Genomic DNA, 12,501 nt, shown 5'->3' on the forward strand with positions numbered 1-12,501 from the left:
CCATCATCAGAACAGCACCAGATTAATGTGGAACCACCTTGGAAGTACCTTCTTTCGAACAAAAAAATAATTACTCAAATCGACCCACGGGTCTCGGAGTAATCGGTGAACATACATAAAAAAAAAAACATAGCCACAACCGAATACAGAACCTCCTCCTTCTATGAAATTGAAGTCGGTTAACAAAACAAAGGATTATTGGAATAGTTTGTTACGGAATTATTACTCTCAACTTGCTGCTGGCTTACCTACCTATTGCTTAATACCAAAAAATTCGCAAAACAAGGATTAGCCATTGGCACAGATTATATAATAGTTCTTACGAACAGATACTTATCTCTCAAAGAAAACGCAAATACCCACCGTTTTGATACCTACACAATAATACAATGGAATGACCTTCGACGCGCCGCTCCCCGCACCGCGCGCACCGGCACAATGCTAGGGTTGCTGACGCTTAGAAATGATAAATAAATACCTACGAGTGAAATAAGCGGAGTGAAATAAAAGGAAAGCTAAATCTTAAATTATAATAAGTACCTAATATTCCGTTTATGCGTTAGTGTTTGCGAAATACTCATTTTAAAAGGTCATATATCCCTGCAGTAACCGCAGTGTTTACGCCGTTTTATAAACCGCGAAATGATCCCAGCAAGAATTAGTTTTAAAACTTCGTGGAGTTTAAAACCTGTTAGAGATATACGTTAGATAATAGAGAAAACATCAATACAGGTATTATAAGACAAACAGGGCATAAGTTTAGTACTTAATACCTACATTGAAATAGCAGTAAGTACCTACTTTCGTTAAAATAAACATGACAGTACCAAAAGAACTTAAAAGTTAGCTACCTACTTGTTTCAAATAGATACTTAGATAGGTAAGTATATAACTATAAATGTGTCATTAGAAACATTACATCTTTGAAGAAATTTCGTAGCTTTTAAGTATCGTAAAAATAACGGTAGGTTTACTTACTTTTCCTCATTTGTCGGAAGAGCAAAAAACGTTAAGTTAGGTCTTATATGGACGCGCAACGTGATCAGAAGGACTGGGCCTTCAGCGTTTATGCGGACCTCGGCCTTTGGCCTTCTTAGCAAAGTTCTGCACTCTTGCAGATTGATATTTGGCCTTTTACGGAAATGTGCCCCTATCTGAAGCTCCCCCGGGCCTTCGGCCTTGCTTTTTAATACATTCGGCTATTGGTTCTTGTTTGAGGTCAGCTCCACTGAAGCTCAGTCTTTGACCTCGCACGATTGTGCCCGCTGCCAATAGATAAAAGAAATTTTGAACACCTTTTGTGGAGCCCGGCTTTCGGCATCGCTTGCATTTGGGCATTGAAACAATTTAAGGTCTACTCTCCTGCGAAAGCTCGGCTTTCAGCCTCGCAGGAAAGCGCGCCACAATCGGACGCTCCGAGCTGCCTGCTCTTTCTTTGCGGAACTCGCAGAAAGGGGTGGGAATGGGACGCTCCTCTCCAGTTCTAGATGGTGTTGGATCATTGTTTCATGAACTTTCTAGATTTTTCTAAAGCTTGGCCTTTAGACGGTTACAAAGTTACAAGAAATTTCCCTGATACGGCCAACCCGTATTTTTAACTTAGCACAAGAAGAGGCTCCCGGGAGCAGATCTTTGTGAGACCCTCCTCATAAATATCTGGCGTCGGAGGGCTCGCTATTGAGCTTTATTCAAGGACTATCAAAAGTTTTCAGTATTTTAATTAGCAGATAAGTTAGGCGTTAGATAAGTTTCAATAGGTTGACCTGTCCAAAATGTTCCGCATTTATAAATTGTTGGAAATATGATGTATCTATCTGATATATTTACAATATTTGCCATGAAAAAAAAATACGCTTACGCGCCTATCTGCTTATTTATATGCAATATATACAACCAACAGGATTCCCATGACATAGCGTTGGGTATAGGTAAGGACCTATACCCTGAAACTCTGTCAAACGGTCTAACGAAGTCGAAAGAATGGGACATACATACGTTTCAAAACATAAGAGTTATGATTTGAGAGCGTATGTGTGCATATAACTCTTGGGCTGTGGGCTAAAAACATAAAAAGGTATCACATGTCATACAAAATGATTGTTCATTTCCTTCACCCGAAAATATTAGAAGAAATGGAGAGGGATGAATTGGAGTGGAATGAACTTTCGACGGCTTTTTTTAATTTCTTTATCGTCTTTAAGGCTAGAATGTCATCAAGTAAAAGTAATGAAGATATACCAAAATGCTAACAGATTATGAACAAGGTGATTTTTTTGCAATAGTTAGCACCAAATTACTTAATGGATAAAAATATTAAAAATGAGTAGTAACCGTGACAAAGTGCCTTTCCGGTGAGGAGAACCAAAATTACTCTTAAATCAAGAGCGCGAAACCTCCTTCGTTGACGTATTGCGGTAGACTAAGGTAGTAAAAACACGTAGCAATCACAGATATTCGTGAATAAAGGCGCGTTTAGATTTGGCATGAGTGGCAATTTTTTAGAGTGAAAATGAAGTCTTTCGCGTGACAAAATTAAAAAGTGCGTTCTCTCTATAATAATTTAACTTTAAAAATACGTACCATGTACCATTATAATACTGATTATTTGCTTATTTGTAAACAATAATGGAAAGTAGGGTTTATCTGAAAATAATAGTGTTTTTAAATTTTCGAACCCAATGGTACGCCATTTTAGGTCGAGGGAAATGAATTTTTCGCATGTTTTTAATTTTTATTTAATAGATCATTAGGTTTAGCCAAATTCCAAAACTGGCGCATTTTCCGTACCACATAAACATACCCTTTAAAAATAACCACATGTAAAAAAATATAATTTTAAGGCTTGATGTGGGCTCGGACACCAAATCGGCACGAAACGGTAGAACGACCCATCTACCTACCTGCTATGTACAACATAACAATCGCGTTTGAGCATTCCTAAGATAATAATACCTTAATATCAACTAAGTACCTAATAATAGTATCTACCTACCTGGTATGTGCAACATAATAATTGCGTTTGCTCATTCCTAAGATAATAATACCTTAATATCAACTAAGTAATAATAGTATCTACCTACCTGCTATGTACAACATAACAATTGCGTTTGCGCATTCCTAAGAAAATAATAGGTAAGTACCTCAACATCAACTAAGTAATAATAGTATCTACCTACTAGCTATGTTAACAACATAAGAATTGCGTTTGCGCATTCTTAAGATAATAATACCTAACTTAACACGAACTAAATAATAATAGTAGTAGTGCCTACCTACTTTCTACTTGCTAGTAAATAGTTATAAGTCAAAATAACAATGTATTGTCACTGGAGCATACAAGCTCTATCGCATTATGCAATGAAGTCAATAAAATAATGGCAAAAAATATAATTATTTTGGTTCAAAAGTTTCGCAGGCATTACAATACAATTCGATCAGTATAAAAAATAATAATAAAATTATAATAACTACTGCAACTTACACTCACTTTTATCTCTACCAATGGTATCGCGTTATCGCTGCTAGCCACGCCCCTTATCTTCGGTGGTGGTAAACTGCATTTGCACATCCCTAAGATAATAAATACCAGCGGCACAAGGGTTTAAGCACATAATTCTATTACCCGTAACTCCGTCCAGTGCCTCTTGTAATAGAAAAATAATAAACATGGAGAAAAAAGTTAAACAGAACGTACTCCGCAAAAGGGGTAGACCCGCTGGTAAAAATAGAGTGCCCTTGTCTCAGGTGAGCAAATTATGTATTTATTGTATTGTATATAAGTGTATTGATGACACAAGTCAATTGATCGTATAACATAAATATATGTATTTTTCAGAATGAACGCAGAGCTAGAAACGCGCAGTATGAGAGGGAACGCAGGGAAGAGATGTCGGGTGCTTTAGCAGACTTGGCTGCGGCTGTTGGCGTCACTGGTTCCGTAAGTTTTTCGTATGGAATGCCCTTGCTATTTTTGCAATACTTTCAGTTGTATGTTGACTAATGATCTTTGTGTACTTTTCGCAGATTTCAAATGCAGAACTTCTGGCAACAGTAATCACAGAGCTCCAACGAGCTTCGCAGGTCAAGCATAGCAGTGATTTAGACTCGTTGCGGCGGTGTAATAAAAATCTTATGGCTCAGAGTAAGTTACCATACTATTTTTCAATATGATGTTTTGTACGTTCTTTGTGATAGCCTTTAACGTAGCGTCTTTTTTTTTACAGTTTTGACGTTGGAGCAGCGGCTTACAGAATCTGATGAGATCGAGAGCTCAGGACACCCGACTGGAGAACTCACGGACACACCTCGACCAGTCAAGAGGAAGCGGGATGATTGTGAGGCGCCGGTGGATGTTCCCGTTCCGAAGCGTTCCCCTCGAGACTACGAGCCTTCGCTAGATTATGCAATCAAGCAGGACCACGAAAACGAAGCCCCCGTGCCGGAATATTTGTCGAAACAAGAGTTCCTGCCAGCGGATTCGCAGACATCACTGGAGAGCAGCGCCTTTGACCACCGGGAGCGTGATGTCAACTATTCGCCTTTCACAAGGCCGCACGTACCCGCTCATGAATGTAAGATAGAGACCAAGATTGAGGTCTCTGAGTACATTCAACCTGTTCAGCTATATACTGAGCAGGTGTACTATCACCATGAATCCCAGCAGTGTCTTGCCGGTCCTTTTTCATCAGAATCGTCGTTCAAGCAAGACCACACGAGCTTCAGCGAAGGGGCAAAGCATACACTCAGTAATGCCTTTGTGCCGACGGATCCCTGGCCCCCGATTCCAGCACCATCGGATCAGGATTTTCCCGCTTCGAGAGAGTCGCCAGGGAGCAGCGCCTCTGACCAGCAGGATTACGATGTCGACTACTCCAACTATCACTTCGCCGGGCCGCAGGTTTCCACACCCGAGTATCGGTTAGATACTACGGTTGAACCATTGGAATACATCCATCCTGTACAGCCATACACAGAGGAGGCGTACTGCCATCCGTCAGCGTGGCTGTGCCGGTCCGGCCCTTCTTCATCGGAAGAGCAGTTTTCACCATCTCAATACCTGATTCCTGGGACACACCACGGATTTTCGTCTCCGCAGTACCACCCCTCCGGCCCTTCAATGGACCAACAGCTTCAAATTCCAGTCTACCGAAAGCAAGCGGCGCGGAGCAAGATCCTCGTCGAGAAGGATTCCTTTCATCTGAAAATCTGATGGCGATGTATTTGTCACCTATGGACCTGACTTCAATATAGATAGGTATTTTTCAGTCACAGTGTTATGGTTCAATTAATTGTATGTTGATTTGTAAAAATGTTCCTGTAATTGACTGATTATTATGAAATGTTTATTAAGTAGGTAACTAAATATGCTTAGTTTTGCAACTAAGTATACTTAAGCTACATTCAATGGTGCTATTGTAAATATGTATTATTATTAATAAATGTTTTAATCAATCTTCCTGTTTTCATTGTCATAATATATTTATTAGGTAGGTACCTAATTACCATAGTACAATAGTCTACCCAGGCAGCACAAGGATTAGCGGAATAGGTACTAAGAATCATTGTTATTTACACTTTTTAAAAACTATTTATAAATTGACAATATCCACACTCGGTAAGAACTTACCTGCTTATTCAGGGGTTTAGGCACTTACTTGTTCTGAAAGTAGTACCTAGGTACCTGAAATAAATGCATGTTTTTTTAGTGACAATACCTAAATATCATGCAATGGCAGTAATAATAATCCTACTTATGGGCTCCGCGAAGATGTAAAAAGTATCTGAGTAGGTGTTCATTATCTATTCTTTTATCTTCCTAACTAGTGAAGCGTTATTAATATTACTATTATTACGTACGCAAAAATATTTTAGGAGTTTTGAATTACCTACCTAACAAAAAATAAAGTTGGAATTATATGAGTTTCGTGACATGATGGTACCTAGGTAGGTACCTACCTATTACCTACATGGCACAAATGATTCCGTTATTAGACGGTAATTAATTATGTTACTATTCGTAGTTATTGTAATAAATTACTCATTAGGTAAGTCCCTACCTACTTTATTTATAAGATTCACAACACAACTAGCCGAATGTAGCGATAGTTAACAAAATAAATAATGGCAAATAAATCTATATCACATTGTGCCAAAAGTTTCGCAGGCATTACAATTCAATCACGATAATAACAATAATAACTAATGCAACTTTGACTCTTATCTCGCCCAATAGTCTCGCGTTATCGCTGCTAACCACGCCCCTTATCTTCGGTGGTGGTAATCCAATTGGTAATCGGCGTTTGAGCATGCCACTCAGCCGCACAACTATACCACACATAAAACAAAGTTTTATTGGAATAGTTTGTTACGGAATTATTACTCTCAACTTGCTGCTGGCATACCTACCTATTGCTTAATACCAAAACAATCGCAAAAGCAAGCAAAAAAATCGCAAGGATTAGCGATTGGTAAGCTAATAAATACCTACAGTGGAATCGTTATCAACATAAATAGTGCATGTGTATTGTGTACTAAAGAGATGTAATGACAATAGCATCAGCAGTTGCAGAAGAGTTGACATAATAAAGTAGGTACCTACCTGTCAGGTAGTAGTAGTTAGGTACAATGTATTTTTGACATTGGAAATGTCTTTTCGTTCGCTCCAGTATAGGGTCCGATTTCACGATAAAGTGCGATCCCCTTATATCTCGGAAAGTTGTGAAGATATGATATTAAAAAATGGGCTCAAAAGACGCATAATCACGAGAGCTGTAAGGTGCAAAAATAATTATTCGAGAAAGTCAAAAACAAAAAAAGTTATGGTCGATATAGTGAAAATAAAATTAAATTTTTTCCGAATTTTTGATTTTGGTGCTCGATAATTTGGAAACGAAGAATGATATCAAAAATTTGAGAAAAACGGCTCTGGACAATTTAGTCAGCTACAATTTGAGCCTAAAACAAAGACGATCGGGTTAAGGGTTTGTCCTGTAGCCTAACCTTAAAATAGTCAAAGAGTCAGAACGACATTTTTCACATGACATTTATGACTTCATGTTTCGCAATCGGTGTTTGTTGTGAATAATAGAGGGAGAGGGAGAGGGAGAGCCATCTACGGGAAGTATTATTGTAGGGTAACTAACGACGGCCTATATAGTCTCGGAGGACATACCGGTTCATGCAGGTGTTCGCCAGGGGTGTCTCCTTTCACCTCTCCTCTTCCTTGTCGTCCTCGATGGCATCATGAACAACACCACTAACAGGAAGCGCCGCGGCATAGAGTGGGGACTGTCCAACGTCTTGGAAGATTTGGACTATGCCGACGATGACCTATGCCTATTGAGCCACACGCGCGCCGACATGCAAGCCAAACTGGACGACCTACGGCGAGAAGCTTTGGAGGCGGGACTAAAAATTAACACCCGGAAGACCCAGGAGATGAGGTGTGCAGCGACGAGCTCGTTGCCGTTGCTCATCGGCACAGAGGGTGTGGCTAGGGTCCACAAGTTTACCTACCTCGGAAGCGTAGTGTCGGAAACCGGAGGGACCGAAGAGGACATCGCTTCGAGAATCGCTAAGGGAAAAGCGATCTTCGCACAGCTCCGTCCTGTATGGCAATCGCGGAAACTGACTAGGAGAGTTAAGCTCAAGATATTCCAGTCCAACGTGAAAACCGTATTGCTGTACGGATGTGAGACGTGGAAGGTCGCAAACGACATCTCACGTCGGCTCCAAGTCTTCGTCAACCGCTGTCTTCGCCGTATTCTCGGTGTATACTGGCCCGAGAAAATCTCCAACGTAGATCTGTGGGAACGCTGTGGTGAGACTCCGATCGACCAGCAGATCAAACGCCGCAAGTGGAAGTGGATCGGCCACACGTTGCGAAGGGATTGCGATCACATCCCGAGGCAAGCCCTCGACTGGAATCCCCAAGGAAAGCGGAAACGTGGCCGCCCTAAGCAATCCTGGCGACGGACGATCATCGCAGAGGCGGCGACCATTGGCAAGACGTGGAGCGAAATGAAGCGCGTAGCTCAAGACCGAACGGGATGGCGTAGCACTGTGGATGCCCTCTGCCCCATCTAGGGGACATAGGATATTAAGTCAAGTCAAGAGTACAAAATTTACTATGGCAATAGCCCTCTATACTATCTATTCTCTTTGCTAGTACTATTATTTATTATGTGCCTTAGTTTAGAAATAGAAAAACGCACGTTATGAAAATCAACCTCTTTCGAATCTCGATTCCTCTGCGGCTAAAGCAGCTCGATGAAAATTTACAATAGTTTGGAAATATCAAGAGCGGGTAAATTCCGACCAAACAGCGGCATGGCGAACGGCAAAAATGCATCGTGGTCGGGAAACCAGGCCAATCGGCTAACACAATACAAACTGGGATCAATAAATAGCGGAGAAATCAGCCGGTACGAATGCGTTTTCCTTTTGTAAATGCGCTGTTGAATTGCATGAGGTTGTAAAACGGCGACCTAAATCACCTAAATAAAACCCAGTGAGTCTAGTGTTTTAAACCATGACGCAAAGAGGGATGTTATATTTTTTTCATCACACTCGCTCAGTAAATGTGGAATTGCGCGCAGGTTTAGCGGGAGTTATAGAAAAAGCGTTCTCCCTAGGGAGTTATGAAGTTTCTAGTGCCAAAATTAACAGTTTTTTGTCTTTATACTTAATTTTTGTATCGCAAGTGTGATGAAAAACATTGTGTGTAACTTGGGGCGTAATAATATTGCAAACTCGAGTCTATAAATCGCTCCGGCAAGCCGTCGCGATTTAACTTACTCTCGTTTGCAATATTCAACTTACGCCCCATGTTGCACAATGTACTATTGTGTGTCTGTGGCAACGTCGCATTCGAACGGAAAAACGTTTTTGAATAGGTACTTGAATGTTTCTGAGGCCCGATTTTGAATTTCGACCGCTCTATTTCGAGTATTTCGTTCAATAATATCTCCACTACTAGGCATTTAAATTCTACTAGTAGATTCCAAAAATTTGCATTTCGCCGTTTTCCCCCGATTTTCGAGTGACGAAATCGAGCGATCGAAATTCAAAAATCTGCCCCCTGGAATCGGAAATCTTGTCTGTCGAAATGATTATTAGGAAAGCGGTTACTTATGAATCTTATGATACATACGTTATGAAGCAATAGGTACTATTCGGCTTCGCACCTTTGCATACGAACTTCTATGCAGGGGTGGTCACTTTTCTCTGCAGCTGACTGTACATAAATCATGCTCAGAATTCATAAAATAAAGATAGTAAAGACATACCTAAGTAAGGAAAATATATCTCCGAATAAAAATACCCACGAACAGAGGGCCTTCCGCGAACTACGTTCGACGTGTTGCCTCTCTGTCGCACTTGTAAATTCGTACGTAAGTGTGTCAGGGAGGCAACACGTCGAACTTGGTTAGAATAGAAAGGGTTATCGGTTTTTTCCTGGATCGAAATTAAACAAACGCATATTAACAGAGTATTCTCTATATTATAATTAGGTATTTAGTCTTCCAGAACAAAACTTAAAGTAGCACTACGGCTATCAATTGCTGTTTTACATAAATGTCAAAGTAATATTTGTTATTGAGTATCTTTTCACCCCCTAAAACAACACTTCAAAAAGATGCATTATTGCAAACAAGTATTTACCTAAGAGGAAAAACTGTATGTAAACCGGAATCAAATTTTGCACCGTAGGTATACTACAGTAGGGATTTTGAACGTATTTTTCGACAATATAATAACTATGAAGAAGTACATTGTGCATTTGTATAGGAGATGGAAAACCAGTCCATATCCATCTGAATATTATTAATACCAACTAATATTCACTTTTCGACATATTGCCAATATAAAAGAATTTACTAAATAGCTATTTGCGGTCGGTACCATCAAGCACCGCGATTGTTACGCCATTTAGGGTCCTAGCTTAATTGATTGTTCAATACTTACGCTATAGAATTTCCAATTTAGCAAGAGCCCTAAATGGCATAACAATCCCGCGTGGTGACTGTACAATCTTTAGTTTCTGTAAAAGATAGATTTCTTCAAAAATTGTAAACCTAAACACGCATTAAAATATTCACAAAAATATTGCACAGTGCAATTAAAATATAAACATAAATCGTAAAAAATAAAAGCATTCGTTCGTAAATGAACATAAGTGTTCAAGAAGACTACTTACAAATATGTAGCTATAAAATTACAATGTGAATATTCTTAAAATCCTTCGACTAATCAGTTATTTGACTATATTTTTATCTCGTTGTCATTTTTAGTAAGGTATTTATAGAGAAGACCGTCTACAAGCTCATTCGTCGCTTTTCAAATCAAATCAAAATCAAAAATGTCTTTATTGCAAGATTATGGTAGGTACATTAAATTTACAATAGTAAAGATGTTACAATGTTTATCAGAACGTATAATCTACCCATCAGAGCATGCAGTAGGTTTAACTCTTTTGTTTGAACACATACACTCACAGGAGGTCGGTAGAGCAGGTGTGAAGTTCTTCCTTTCTGACTGTGTCTGAGCGAAGTATGTATAAAAACGAGTCCTTGCCCTACGAAGGCCTTCCCAGCAGTAAATTTTATAATTATGCCGGTCTTCTCCACATTAACCATTTATTATAGATTTGACAAAACAAATTATTTAGTTCATCGACGGATAATCTATTTTTGACCGAAGCGAAGCGAAGGTCTACGTTTTGACTCGGGCATTTTGCTTTCGTATGTCCGGATGTTCTCCTCTACAGGTCGCAATTCTTAACCGATTCTCGTGAAATTTTGTGACCGAATTTTATGACTAAATAAAATTTTTTTGTCAATCCGGTTTTTGGAAATTTTTAAAAATGGCGGAGTCGTGATACCTGGCGCCTAAACAAATAGTCGTATCGATATCATAAGACTTTTTTCTTTTTGAGACATGTTTACAGAGTTAATAGCAAAAAATGCAGAAAAAAATTATCGCTGGTTTAGGCGGTATTTAGATATTTAATTTTAACTAATTTTAATTTGAGAAGGAGTAGCTAAATTTCGTCAACCCATCTAAGAACTATTTGGCTCAGTTTGTAAACGTTCGCTTTTTCTGTTTGCACACAGGGTCTGGGTTCGATCCCCAGTAATTGTATGCTGGGATATTATAACTTTTTGTATTTTTTTACACATAAATTTCGTATTGTTTTTCTTTAATTTACTATACACCGTGTTTTTATTGAATTCCGTTAACTTTGGGGTATAGTTAAGTACGTTTATAAGAACGAAATGGCATAGTTAATTTTCAAAAAAAAAATTTTTTTTTGTTTTCTTTTTTGTTTTTTTTTTGTTTAAAAAGTAATTAAATGTAGCATATAGCGTTGTTGTAACACGGGCATCACATTTAACTCAACCAAACAATTGAAATCTGTGACATATCAATGTCATTTCGTACATCAATCGACCGAGATTGTACTTAAGTTTAGTAGCAAATGTATGAACTCATTCTAAACACTAATCAATATGTAAGCCGGCCCTAAGGCAAGTGTACACGCTTGTAGAGGCCTTATAGTAAAGAAATAAATTATGGATTATCTCCGAAATGGACTTAATTAGAACATCGGTGTCTTTGAGAAAGTTACTTGATTTAAGCTCAGGAATGCACCCTTGAAATTAACGGAAATAAAAAAAAACACGGTGTATTTAAAGCTCTTAGCACCATGTTATTTCAAGCTCTGCTCGCGAGGTCTACAGCTCACAGAGCCACTAGTTTTAATGACAACCAAATAAAAATACGCCCGTTTATCGTCCAGGTACCCCGACATATTACAATTAATTTTACGTTAATGACTACATAATTTTAATTACGAAAATGTTCACACAAACTTAAAAATTCCGATGTATTCAAAATGTACAAAAATATAACATTCAATGATTAGTCTCAAACTGTTTTGCAGAAAATTCAATTAGAATATTCATTACTTAACAAATTAGAGTTAACCTAGCTTAGTAACTAGAGAGAACAACGCTCATGGTATTATAGGGTCCATCTTAGGCCCGGCGCCCACTATTGGTATGGCCCGGGCCATACCAAGGTGTCAACAAATGCTAAGAACGCCTGGCATATCTACGACATCTTGGTGTGCCTGAGAACGCTTGAGGGATGCCTCGGCATTCCCAGGCACACTTCGTCACGCTTGAGGACACCTCGGCAATATGCCGAGGCATCCCTTTCAGTGCCATGCCGATAGTGGGCGCCGAGCCTTAGCTGGCTTTGCACAGACTTGAACAACACAAAGTGACGGGGTGTCATTACAGTTGTCATATAAATTTGAGATTGCCACACTTTGTCTTTTCAAATGCAGAGTTAGCTCAGTCCGACTTTAACATATTCAACGGCCGGTCTCAATTTTATAAATGACTTTGAATTTTCGTTACGTGCCTCTCTATCACTCTTGCCTTTGCGCGATAGAGGCAAATAGACTAAGGAACGTACGAAATGGTACGCAATAGG

At 39.1% G+C, this 12,501-nt stretch overlaps 1 protein-coding gene and 1 long non-coding RNA gene across 2 annotated transcripts in view; one reads left to right on the plus strand and one right to left on the minus strand.

The window, feature by feature from the left end:
• LOC134799486 (uncharacterized) overlaps window positions 1-12,501 on the minus strand; it is a 458,421-nt gene that overhangs the window by 300,605 nt on the left and 145,315 nt on the right. The window contains exon 2 of the long non-coding RNA XR_010145418.1: window positions 11,755-12,037. This is a non-coding gene — a long non-coding RNA (uncharacterized LOC134799486). The remainder of the gene's footprint in view (window positions 1-11,754; window positions 12,038-12,501) is intronic.
• Window positions 3,505-5,209, plus strand: LOC134799647 (uncharacterized). Its single transcript, XM_063772086.1, has 4 exons — window positions 3,505-3,744; window positions 3,836-3,937; window positions 4,024-4,141; window positions 4,224-5,209. Exons 1-4 carry the CDS (start codon window positions 3,667-3,669, stop codon window positions 5,207-5,209), a joined length of 1,284 nt encoding a protein of 427 aa, XP_063628156.1. The 5' UTR covers window positions 3,505-3,666.

This window comes from Cydia splendana, chromosome 18 (genome assembly GCF_910591565.1).
Source record: "Cydia splendana chromosome 18, ilCydSple1.2, whole genome shotgun sequence".
Lineage (NCBI taxonomy): Eukaryota > Metazoa > Arthropoda > Insecta > Lepidoptera > Tortricidae > Cydia > Cydia splendana.